Source organism: Harpegnathos saltator, unplaced genomic scaffold, assembly GCF_003227715.2.
Source record: "Harpegnathos saltator strain DR-91 unplaced genomic scaffold, Hsal_v8.6 scaffold67, whole genome shotgun sequence".
NCBI lineage: Eukaryota > Metazoa > Arthropoda > Insecta > Hymenoptera > Formicidae > Harpegnathos > Harpegnathos saltator.
In genome coordinates this window covers 528,814-542,054 of record NW_020230504.1, presented here as the reverse complement: position 1 = coordinate 542,054, position 13,241 = coordinate 528,814, and the positions used below count along the sequence as shown (strand labels likewise).

The 13,241-nt window shown below is 37.0% G+C and overlaps 1 protein-coding gene across 1 annotated transcript in view; it reads left to right on the top strand.

Moving 5' to 3' along the window:
• LOC105187975 (protein kinase C-binding protein NELL1) overlaps positions 1-13,241 on the top strand; it is a 53,832-nt gene that overhangs the window by 20,454 nt on the left and 20,137 nt on the right. Inside the window, exons 3-9 of the mRNA XM_019843541.2 lie at positions 2,804-3,086; positions 3,562-3,717; positions 3,876-4,098; positions 4,798-4,989; positions 7,612-7,731; positions 10,285-10,545; positions 12,234-12,614. Of these exons, the coding sequence (XP_019699100.1) occupies positions 2,804-3,086; positions 3,562-3,717; positions 3,876-4,098; positions 4,798-4,989; positions 7,612-7,731; positions 10,285-10,545; positions 12,234-12,614 (1,616 nt within the window). The remainder of the gene's footprint in view (positions 1-2,803; positions 3,087-3,561; positions 3,718-3,875; positions 4,099-4,797; positions 4,990-7,611; positions 7,732-10,284; positions 10,546-12,233; positions 12,615-13,241) is intronic.

Genomic DNA, 13,241 nt, shown 5'->3' with positions numbered 1-13,241 from the left:
CGTGTCCTATTCTGGCCGTTTTTCGAGCAATGCATGGTCCAAATTGATCAGTTGTTGTCGGTAGCGATGCCCATTGACAGTTTCGCCCGGTTTCAGCAGTTCATAGTACACGATTCCTTTCTGGTCCCACCAAACGCAGAGCATTGTCTCCTTTCCGAAGCGATTTGGCCGTGTCGTCGATGTTGATGCTTCGCCAGGTGAAAGCCACGATTTTTTGCATTTGGGATTCTCGAAATATATCCACTTCTCATGCCAGTAACAATTCGATGCAGGAAACTCTTTCTTTCATGCCGCAAAAGCAAAATTTCGGAAGTGGCTCTTCGATTTTCCATCTGTCTCTCAGTCAACTCATACGGCACCCATTTTCCTTCCTTTTGAATTTTTCCCATGGCATGTAAACGTTTGGAAATACCTTGGCGAGTCATGTTTAATGCCGCTCTGCAAGTTGATCTTGTGTTTGCGTATCATCTTCATCCAATAACGCTTGCAGATCGGCGTCCTCAATTGTTTTTGGTCTCCTCAATTGGTCTTCCGGAGCGCTCCTTGTCCTCAGTGTTGAAATCGCCACTTCTGAAGCGTTTAAACCAATCTTCACAGGTAGTTTTCGATGGTGCATGTCCGCCGTAGACCTCCTCAAGCAAACGACGTGCTTCAGCTGCACTTTTTTTCAAGTTAAAGTAGAAAAGCAAAGCTTCCCGCAAATGCTGTTTATTTGGCACAAAATTCGACATCTTTGCTGTTAGAAAAAAAATTTTTGCGTTGCGATATGTGTTGGTATTACGACTGGTTATTGTTAACAGATGTCCAAGCTATAAAAAAAACACAAATTCAGACATGTATGTCGACTACATGTGTCGTTAGCGCCATCCATGTGTGAAACCCGGAAACTTAGTTACGCACCTATGTAGTACAAGCGTTTGGTATTTCGGCCTTACGTTAAAATTATTTTCACTTGGCGCCTTTCGCATTCAATAGAAGAACGTGTTTTCTGAAAATTATTAAAAAGATTATTGAAAGAAGATCCTGAAGATTATTAAAAAACAAATTGTCATATTGGATACGCATTGTAAAACTCATCGAAGAAAAGTTGCAATCTTTAATCAGCTGACTGTACGAGTTCGGGCATTAATTGATAATTGATTAAAATCTTAGCTGTCCAAAATAATTTAACCGATTAATGAAATTAATTAAGAATATAATGTTACAATAGCGCCATGACTTTTGTTAATTTGATGATTTTGAAATTTCCAAAGATCGAAAAGTTAACAAAAGTTAGAGTACTATTGTAATAATATATTTTTGAGACTAAATAGAGTAAGAATGTCGAGTACTATTTTTTCTTTCGACAAATAGTTAGCGAGATGTAAGTCAAATATTGAAAAAATTACCAAGTTTTCCTCAAATATCTCTCATTTGTTTTCTTTAATCAATCAGCTGATAAATCACATGTGAGGGAGAGAGAAAGACAGAGAGAGTGGGAAAAAGAGAGAGGGAGGGAGGAGAGAGAGAGAGAGAGAGAGAGAGAGAGAGAGAGAGAGGGAGGGAGAGAGGGAGAGGGAGAGGGAGAGAGAGAGAGAGAGAGAAATTGATAGTTAATATCAAGTGTCTATTTATCAAATATATCTATTTATCAAATATATTAAAATCTGAGAAAATATTAGAAATATCAATTAAAATCTTTTAACAAATTAGAAAAATGTAATTAAGACTTTCAAGTGTTTTCCAATAAAATTAATTTGATATACTTTAGCTTAATACATACGTTATTTATTTATTAATTTATTTTTACGGCGGAGTTATTTGATCGCTATTTGGCATTCGCTTTATATTTATTGTAGGTGTGAACAATATCACGTTTTTAATTTTCTGCTCTTGCACTTTTAGTGAAAAACTAGAAAGCGATAAACGAGGGTCTTGTGAAAATATTATAAAATAATTATAAGATTGTTATATAATTATAAGTTGAACTATAAGTAATGATAAAATAATTATAAGTTGATTATTGTATTTTCGAAAGTGAAAACTAGACGGAGGTAAATTTCTTCGTGTTATATATTAACTATTATCTTTTCAATAGTACTACACGTCACGAATCATCTGCCTTGATCCTTTCGTCTTCAACCGTCCTCAACTCGTGATGCGAGTAATGTCATTCTTGATCAAACGGGAAATGATTCGCGATTGAATGTTTCGATGAATTTCGCTATGATTGTATTGTTAACATATCAACAAACAATGACGTTTACATGATAAACGAATCGAGCTGACGGCATCGATGAAATAACAGTTGGCTAATTACACTCAAACACTCGACTGCATAATAGGCACTAAAATCTCTCTATTGCAATATATTATACATTCTATGCGACATCTATCACTCATCATTGCTGATGTCAGGTTTTGGAAATAACACGTTGTATATTACAAAAACGCCTTTCTCGAATATAATTAACTCATTATACAATTACGATTACAAACATGTTTTTCTTAGTGGAAAACTCGCTTGTCTGACATTTAGATGCGCGATTAAACCTCATTTATTAAAATAAATTTATCTTAAAATTTAGCAAAGTTTCGTCATTTTATACTTATATATCTCAGTGACAGGCCTGTTTCAAATTTTTAATCTGTATTGTCTTTCTTACATAAGAAGATGACATTTCGTCCTTGTTGTTTACGGAACATGTTGCATAAAATTGACAGAACTACACGAGTCTCTAATATGTGAAATCGTGGAATAAATTACACGAATTTATTGTTCAGTAAACAATAAATGATTGCGAATAACAACGGTGCTTGCCAGGTACTTGGAGCTGCAGAGCAGCGGTCGCAAGGACGAGCTTCGACTTCATTACTTATCACGCCGAGACGGAATCGTACACGTCGAGGCATTCCCTTTTCGAGTGGCCGACGGCGACTGGCACAGAGTCGCCTTAAGTATAAGCGGCTCGCAGGTCGAGCTGCTAGTCGACTGTCACCCCTTGTATAGGCGACTGCTGAGGCCTGGTCCACCCGACACTAACTTCACTTTGCCGCAACTCCAGCTCTGGGTCGGACAAAGGAACGCCAGGCATTTTCTTTTCAAGGTGAGGCGCCTTCTCAATGTTCACCTTGTCTCTTTCTCACCAACAAAAAGATATGTGATCGATCCAAATTCAATTGAGAGAATATTTGGTCTCCTTTGTTTCTTTTTTAATTCGTCTCCTAATGGCTTTATTTAATTATTAATTATTATTATTATTATTACTAATTTTTTTAATTTCCTCCTTCTTCTAATGTCTTTCTTCATTCTCCTCCGGTAAACATCGCCTTTGTAGGGGAAATAAATATTTTACGGATTTAAATTTAATCGAATGTTTGATCTTGTTTAATTCTTTTGGAATTCTTCCTTTAACTAATTCTCTACTTAATTGATAATTTTTAATATTTTTAATTCCTATTCTTTCAATTTCTGCCTTTTTCAAATCTCTGCTCGTAAAAACTATATTTTTCGTTATTACCAAAAAACTTTGCGGAAAAACTCGGCCGTTTGAAGTTTACTGTATGATTGTCGCGCCGCAGGGTGCTTTGCAGGACGTCAAGCTGATACCAGGACCACACGGCTATCTCTCTCAGTGTCCCCAGCTCGATTCGTCCTGTCCAACGTGCGGTCAATTTTCGATATTACAGAACACCGTGGAGCAACTGATGTACAATCTCAACGAGTTGACTCGTAGGGTGAGTAATTGGACGATTTAACGGTCACCAAGGGTGCGATGAGGTCCCAAACACGATTCAGAATTACAAATCGCTGTGTATTTATCGAGAGTTTACGCTTGTAAATGTCACGCTTAAATCGGTAACTACCCTTTGTTCATAGACGTTCTTCCTTTCAGCTAGCCGCTGCAGAGGGCAGAATAAGCAAAGTGGAGGAGTGCGAGTGCCAAAAGTCATGTAGGGTGAACGGCACTGTCCACGAGGACGGCGCGACGTGGCAGGAGGACTGCCAGCAGTGCTCTTGCGTCCACGGTGAGATCAACTGCAAGCCGATACCCTGCGCCCCGACCAACTGCAAGCACCCTATCCTTCCTGAGGGACAGTGTTGTCCAATTTGTCTCAGTAAGTGGAGCATCACCTTTCTAGCTTCTATTCTTATCTTTCCACATTTGATGTCGGTTCCTATTAGTAATCGCCGCGCACCGATTGTAATTCCTCCACAGAAAAAGAAGCTCTTTATTTTTTTTCTACCAAAGTTGAAGTCGCCAAAATATGAAGATGATAAGAACCAGCTTACAGTTGTTAAGTGCAACAGAATCTTTTTTTGAATTGCACTTGCTTATACGTGATTGAAAAATATTTTTTTTCCTTAATATCTGTAATTTGGCTCTTATTGTTCTTATATTTAAATCTTAATCTTAGAACTCTTAATGTGAATTTTCCATTGTCAATTCCAAGTCATGATTTTGAAAACACTTGATAAAACAGGAGGATAATTCTATGATGTTTAGAAGTATGGTTTTTTCGCCGAGAATAGTGTGTCAAATCATTCATGTCCCATATGTTTTGGCTTTTGAACGTTGCGTAGTTATTGGCTTATAAAAGCGCGTTGCGTTACGGAAGTCTTCGACGAGGAGATAATCGTTGTTGCTCGAGCGTTGCAACATCGCGCGATTTATCATGCGATATTATCCGGTCCTTTGGCTTTTGCGCACGCGGCTGGCTGATTAGTCGACGACATAGCATCTTTCTTGTCGTCCCATCGACCGCCTGTCTCCCGTGTCGCGCGTTATTTATTTCCTCGTTTACATTCGCCTTCAGGACAGTGTTTATTGCACAACGTAATATACGATCACGGCGAGAAGGTCTCGCCGAAACAATGCACTGACTGCGACTGCCAGGACGGTAGCTTCGTCTGCAAAAGATACGACAACACAACCAGGTGCCCACCACTGCCGTGTCCACCCAGCGAGCAGATCAGCGTTGCGGAGGAGTGCTGCAAATTTTGCCCAGGTGGGTTGATTCTCGCTCGGCGGACCGGACGCGGATGGCAAATTTTTTAACATCTTTAGAATCTATCGCAGGGGAAATTCCGATGGACACACACCGCTCCGGAACATGGAAATCCCGATATTTGGAAACCAGAACAATCTTCCGGGAAATTGTGTTTTACTGGAATTCGAATACCGAGATAATATTCCGAAATACAATTTTCCCAAAGCATATAATGGTTCCTATTCATCTACCCATTTAAATATATTTTTGCTATACTTAAATGAATAGATACTAATATACTCGATTGTGTAGAGTGTTTAGAAACACCTTCTCAGAAGGATTTTCTCTCGACTGGTTTGAAGTTGATAGAAATAAATTATACTTATATACAGGGTGTATAAAAAGTACCGAGACGGTGAAATGTCTCGAAAATTAAGCATTTTAGAAAAAAATGTTTCAGACAATAAAGTTGTATAGCTTTAAGAAAGACATAAAACAACTACATCATTTTGTTTACAGACGCAAACATGGCGCCACTTTCGAGATATTAACTGATAATTATTTTTCTTAAATGGAAATCCCAATTTTTTATCACATCCTTTTTTTCCAATTATTTTTGACAATTTTTTAATTTTGACAACTTTGTCTGAAACATTTTTTTACTCACCTAATATCTTTTGAGATATTTGAGGAAAACTTGATAATTTCTTGAATATTTGACTTACGATATCTCGCTAATTCTTTGTTGGAAGAAAAAGTACTAAACTTTTTATTCTATTTAGTCTCAAAAACGTATTGTTACACCCTTTATATATGTCCCTTTAATTGACCCCTTTAATTGACCTGAAGTTAAAAAAATATTTTTGTCCTCCTCTAGTTATTCTTTGCGGGGTTTTTGTGAAAACATGTCTATTTTTCAAAATACTTTTATGGTAACAATATTTTTCAACTTCAAATTTGTAAAGAAGACGCAAAAATAAGATTTTTTTAAGTTTTTGAGTTACGGGATTATGAAAGAGAAGAATTAAACTGAAGACTTTAAAATTTGCGGAAAGGCCTCCAAAAAATCTTTCAATGTAAAAATTGAGAAGATATATAACATCTGACGTTATAACCGTAATGAAGAATTAAAAAAAAAATATTAATATCTTTATTAAATTCTTATTTATCAGATAAGAGTATCATTAAGAACTAATACTTAATGTCGCTTCGATTCCTGTCAACAATGACTTTTAATCTGATAACTGCAATTAAAGCTGCAATTTTATTGGAAAAAATATGTGCAAACCGTTTTAGAACTAAATCTAAAACAATCCCAATATTCCGATAAAATTTTATTTCGAAAAATTGTCTCGGTATTCGGATTTTAGTGTTATGACTTTCCAGGAAATTGTTTCCAATCTACACATACACTTTTAAAATTTCGATACATTTTTGTTTTGGGACAAACATTCCCTGAACAAATTACAACTTTTTATATCGTCTCGTTTTAGCGCAAAAATCTTACATATCGGAGGTTGAGAGTTTTGTTTAAATTCTGGACAGCCGGTCGATAGTTTTATCGAGCATATTCTTTTTCTCTTCAACGCAAATCACGTTACTACAATCAATGTTATTACAATTGACGTGCGCTACAAATTTTTTTATTGAGTCAAAATTCGTGGCGGATAAATATTCAATGCGGTATAACATCAGCTTGAATGAATGACAAGCATGAGGTGATAACAGAGTTTCGCGATCGGCAACAGCAAGAGAGAGAGAGAGAAAGAGAGAGAAAAACGGAGCAATGTTCACGTAGCTCGCGCATCATTAACTTTAATTAACCCTCTCATGCATGGAATTTCTTTTTCACCAACTCTTTAAGTCAATGTGTATGCATTCGCACAAAGTTGCGATTACATTAACAAAGCTAAATAGCTGTTATAATATGAAACGGTATTGAGGTCAACTAAACAATCACATACGTTGTACATAATTATCACGCGCATAATTATTTATGAGATCCAACTAGACGCATGTTGCGCTAATATTAACTTTAGTTTTAATATATATCGAATCTATCCGATAATTCATGTCCATTACTTATACAGCGCTGTTTTTTATAAAAATTTTTCACAATTTCTTCTTAATGAGCATATCGAGAATGATTATTATGTATAAAGGCTTTTCAATTTTCAGCATAACACATCTTTAAATTTAAACCTCGGATTTTGTTGATAATTTTGTTGAAGTGAAGTTCACTTGAATTTGACCGAAGAAAATACTTTTGTTATCCATCTATTCACCCGAAACTTATTTTGCGGAGAGCCCTGCATTCTCCATTGCTTGCATCTCGAAAAGTATCGATACCTCGTCACTTCTGCTAAGAAAAAAATATCAAATTTTCATAAAAAATAGCGTTACGAAAACAGTAAGCGCGAATTACTGGACATCCCGTATAAGAACCACTGATAAATGATCTGCGCGACGTGCAATTTCCGCTATCCGTTATTAATTACGAGCAGCTCGATCTTCATTACGCATGGGAGGGTTAGATGAAATCGAGGAGCGATGGTCACACGTCGCTAAAACCGTCCGGTCGCTAATCGAATCCTTTCTAACAATTAAACTGTGTTTGCCTGGCTAACCCAATTTAACCAGGGGTGGACTACTGCGCGAAGGGCCACAAGTGTCACGCTAACGCGTCCTGCCTGAACCTCCAGACGACGTACGCCTGCCATTGTGATATCGGTTTCCAGGGGAATGGTGTTAACTGTCATGGTACCTAAAGCCTGATCTACAATGTGCTCTCTGCTTGCTGTTTCTTATTCCTTATTTCTTTCTGGCTTGAGCCGTTGAAGGTTTAAGGTAAAAAGAGATAAAGAGAAAGAAGCAGAAAGTAAAGAGCATATTGTAAATAAGGCTTAACATACATATCTAACTTGCTTCAACTATGCTCGCGTGATTAATCGCACGTGAAATATTTCCGCTTATTTGTGCTCGTTAGCTTCATTCGGCAATGTCGCAACTCGCGCGAACTTTCATTCAAGTCTCGATTCTCAGGTGATTTTCTCAAGCTTGAAAGTTTCGTCGAAAACAAGCTCGCGAGAAAATAGTACTGTGCTCGCTCGAATAATATTTAGCTATCGGTGAAAAGATTGTAACGTGTTTCTTCTCGACGTGATCGGGAATGAACCAAAGTTGCGATAATGATCGCGTGTTTCGCACACCTCTTCGGAAACTCATCGAAGTGAGAAGAATCGCAATCTTTTCATTACACAGACTACACGGATTTTTTTCATATTTTTCTATCATTATAATATTACAAAGTCAATCAAAAAGTTCAGTTTGATTTCTCAGTAAAAGTTCATCTTATCGCATTCAATAGACTAATTATTTATCAACCGAATAATCGTCGTTTATAATCGCCAACATTCTGACAATATTATCAACATTATTATCTGTAAAGGTAGTTGGTCCATGAAAGCTGCTAATAATTAATGCAATACAAAGTAGCCCGACAAACTCTGTGTGTCAAATATTTATAAACATGATTTATGATATATGATTTTGACATAATCGCAAGATAATATCAATGAAATTTACGTATTTGAAAATCCATAAGAAATATCTGTCTTGTTTTTTAACACTTGATACTTTTGGCTGAGATTACTTTTTTTACGTATTTTTTTGCAAAAATATACTATATGTCATATGTATTGATAAACACGCACTAATTAACAGCATTAAACAAATAAGGGAAAGGATAGCTGTCATCAATTATTATAAAAAATGATATACTTTCCATATCAATTTCTTGAAAACTATACGACCTTGTAATTTTTTATAATATTTGTATAAATCTCTTTTATTATATTTTGCTCTATGTTCTGTTGTATTACTTTTTTTTAAAAGTATAGTGGTAATTTGATCACTAAAATCGGAATGATATAAAATAACGTCCGGTTGATATGTGCGATATATATAATTTTGACTACAATTATTTCAACTTCGGTTAATCTTTTTCTATTTGTACAAGCATGCGTTTTTCCATTTTAATATACTGTTAAAATTTAAAAAGATATCTGAGAGAAAGAGAGAGAGAGAGAGAGAGAGAGAGAGAGAGAGAGAGAGAGAGAGAGAGCGAGAGAGAGAGAGAGAGAGAGAGAGAGAGAGAGAGAGAGAGAGAGAGAGAGAGCGAGAGAGAGAGAGAGAGAGAGCGAGAGAGAGAGAGAGAGAGAGAGAAAATACTTTGATGGATCAATTATCAATTGAGGCGTTTATTTTCTTGTTGCATCATTTTGATATATTCAAAATCAAACGCGAGAAAATATACTTTAAAAATTCTTGAAAAATACGTTGAAATATAGATATGTTTACAAAATGACACGTCAATTTAGCAGAATTAACTTAGTAGATAAAATGGCCCAAATATCTCCTTTTGTTATTCTAACACCTAATAAATAACGATAAAATTAACATTAATATGATAACTGTTTGATAAAAAAGGTGGATTAAAAATGTAGGTTACATGTTAATTTAACGGTTATTTATTATTTGTTTGAACGAAAAGAAAATGTTTATAAAAATCTGTGCTTGTCCGATTCCAAAAATATTATTTATGAATATACAGGGTGGTCTGGGATCTGTTGGAAACGAAAAATTATGAAAATTAATCAGCTCAAACTAACAAGAAAAGTCAAGTACTATTTTGCAAAAATTGTAATAGTCATTAAGTTATTAATGATTGAAAATGACAACATCTAGAGGCTGTTTTAATTGATAGCTTGAAAATTTGCGTATTTATTTGCAAAATGATAAGGAAGTTTTTGGTTCAGAATGACCTAATCTACAATTATATGACGGCAACATTGCGCAACAGGTTCAAGATTCAGTGTTTAAAGTTCAATATACCATATCTTTACCATTTTGCAAATAAGCACACAATTTTTCAAGTTATCAATTAAAAGAGCCTCTAGATGTGGTCATTTTGAATCATTAATAAGTTAATAACTATTGTGATTTTTGCAAAATGACTTTTCTTCTCAGTTTGATCCGATTACTCTTCACAATTTTTCGTTTCCAAAAGATCTCGGACACTCTGTATATATTTCTTTATTTCTACGTATTTTGCAAGAATTTTGAGCATATATTCTCTCGTGTTTGACGTTATCACTCAAGAGTCCGGCGGTGAAGGTCTAGCAGCCTTGAATGTGTGCGACAGGATTCACTGGAAATCGAATCAAACTCTTTGACCGACCTAATGCCTCAACATACTCGTGGATGATCCTTGACACTTGTTCTGTTTTTTTTTCCTCACCTCGTCACACTCAGACGTTGACGAGTGTAAGCAGCAAGGTGGATTGGACGGTCACCATTGCAACGCGAACACGAGGTGCGTCAACGTGATCGGCTCTTATACGTGCGAGTGTCTTCCGGGTTACCACAGAATCGACAAGTTCAACTGCGCCGAGCTGGACGAGTGCTTGACCGGTCACCACACGTGCGACGAGCACGCCACTTGCGTCAACACCGCCGGCAGCTACTATTGCGTCTGCAAAGACGGTTACACCGGCGATGGTTACACATGCAAACGTACGTAATGTCGCCTTTCATCCCCGCGACGTTGCGTCGATGTTAAAGTAGCGGACGATGAAGCGGCAAGAGAATCGTTTCTGCCGTTTGAATGTGCGTGGAGTTACGAGCGGAGAAACGCGTGTGCGGTTTTGCAAATAATTTCTCTCTACCCCGAGAACGGAGGATCGTAAAATGATTATTGATGTATAATTCGCCACTTTGTACGAGGATTTCGCACGATGGAAATAGAAAACGATTCTTACGCACGTACTTATTTCATCATCGGGACGTTTGTTCTCGAGCGAACGAGTGTGTGCACAAACGATCGTAACGACTACGGACACTATTATCGTATCGACAAGTAAAGCGGCGAGAGAAGATTTACTAAGGGTGGAGTTTATTTTCCTCCGACGTTCCGTTCGCGAAGATCACAAGGTGCAAAGGATAAATACTTTCATCGCTCTTCAAAGCTCGACCCCTTTATCGTCAGAAATAATAAACTGGGCGTGACGAAGTAGCTTCTGCAAACTACCGTTGGTTTATAGACCGAGGAGCTTAATTAGATCTTATTAAAAGAGAAAAATGAAAACAATGGAAATCTCATAATAATCATAAATCTCATAAACTTGAAACACAAAGGCGCTTCGAGTTGAATCTTTTTTTTTCGATCTACATTAATCTTGCGAATTCCGTCGAACTTGAAGAACCGATGGAGAATTTGAAGATGTAACATTGCGCAGGTTATTTCGATGCTACAAGAAGATTCTTACTGCCGTTTTATTACCGTTGAAGCTTAAAAAAGTAGGACTTATTTAAAAACTATTAATATTAACTATTAATATATTCTGCGTTTTCAATATTTTATGTTAATATTCTATGTTAATATTCTATGTTTTATATTCTATATATTAAAATTATATGTTTTAATATTATATTAAATTATTAATTATATGTTTGATATTTAATTTTATGTTTCCCATTTTTATTATTATTTTCGGTAAGCAATATGCTACGCGACTTGTGATGTTTAAAGCTTTCGCGATATGGAGAAATGCTTGATCTGGATTTCTTTCGTGGATTTATTTCCGACATCTCGTAAATATTTCATTTCGCTCTTTCAGGAGGAGGAACAACTTGAAACTAAGTTGTTCCCTTCTTTATGCAACTTACTTGATTACAGATAATCTATTTATTATTTTTCTTATCGGTATTGCAAATTTCGAGAGAATTTGGAAATTCGAAAGGGACGAAAAGAAAAAAATTTTGCGAATGTAAAAATAATAATTGCGTGCTCAGAAAAGCATCGGTAAAGGTTTATTATGTAATTTACTTAATTAATTACGGATAATTTATTTATCTACAATTTATGGTTTCGTACGACATTGTAAATCTCGAGATAATTTAGAAAGTCAGAGAGGACGGGAGGACAAAATTTGCAAATATAAAGATGGCAATCGCGTGTCCAGAGGCACATCGGTAGGGCTGTAAATTCAGATTCGGCACCATAAAACGCAAACACAAACAGAAAGGAGACGTTGGCAGGGTCAAGATAGAACTTGCAGGCCGAGGAGGATCATTAGAGGCACGAATCTCTCAGCACTCGCGAGACTCACGGCAGATTCTGATCTTGCCACTCTCGGGCATCGCACGATCTGCACCGCGGGCATCCGTAACTCGAAGTAAAGTCCAATTCTGCTCTCCCATAGCCGTGTGCAATCAGACTTGCCAAAACGGTGGGGTGTGCGTGGCACCCGGCCGGTGTTCCTGTCGGCGCGGTTACATCGGCAACAGCTGCGAGCTCGACCTAGACGAGTGCGCGAGCGAGTTGCACCGCTGCCACCAGTCGTCCACGTGCTTCAACATGCCCGGTTGGTACTATTGCCGGTGCAAGCCCGGTTACAGGAGCGCTCTGCACGACAGCACCCAGGGCACGCAGTGTCTCGACATCGACGAGTGCAACGACGAGACGGTCGAGAGGAGGCACACGTGTCACCATACCGCCAAGTGCGTTAACACCGAGGGCGGCTATGAGTGCGTGTGCCCGCCGGAGAAGGAGTCGAACGAGTCCGGAGAGGAGTGCAGACTTAGTGAGTTGATTCTTCCCGTTCGATTGAGGCACCGTCGCTTGGACATAATGAACATTTACGTTCGCTACCAGCGTGCCACAGGTGTGAGGCAACGATCCTTCACGAGAGATCAGCGTGACAACGAAATCTTTTGTCTTTTTATGTGCATTTTGATAAATTATATCCGCTTTATACAGCTATGCGAAATAGTACAAGTTGATCTGTGAGGAAAGTTCTGCGGATATACTCTGATAGCGAACGTGTTAAATCGTCTCCGATTGCAACAAATTTTGCGACATAATTTGCATCTTTTTTGAATCCCTTCTGTTTATATTTATATGTTGAAACGGAAAGTGACAATGCAAAAATTGCTTAGTTCTTTAGTTTAATCGAGAAGCATAGGCTGTATTTTATATCTTGCAAATTAATGATACGAAATATCAAAATCAAACAATAGACTATATTTTTACTATAACTTTTTATTTCTACATTTCGTACTGTCAGAGAAACTAAAGCTTTTTTATCATTATTTATAAAGCTCTCGAAGTAAATAAAACTACAGATTAGAATTCAAGGTCTCTATTTTCCTACAACAAATTAAAAACATGTTTCATTCATAACCTGTCATACGTACTAATGATAAAAAGA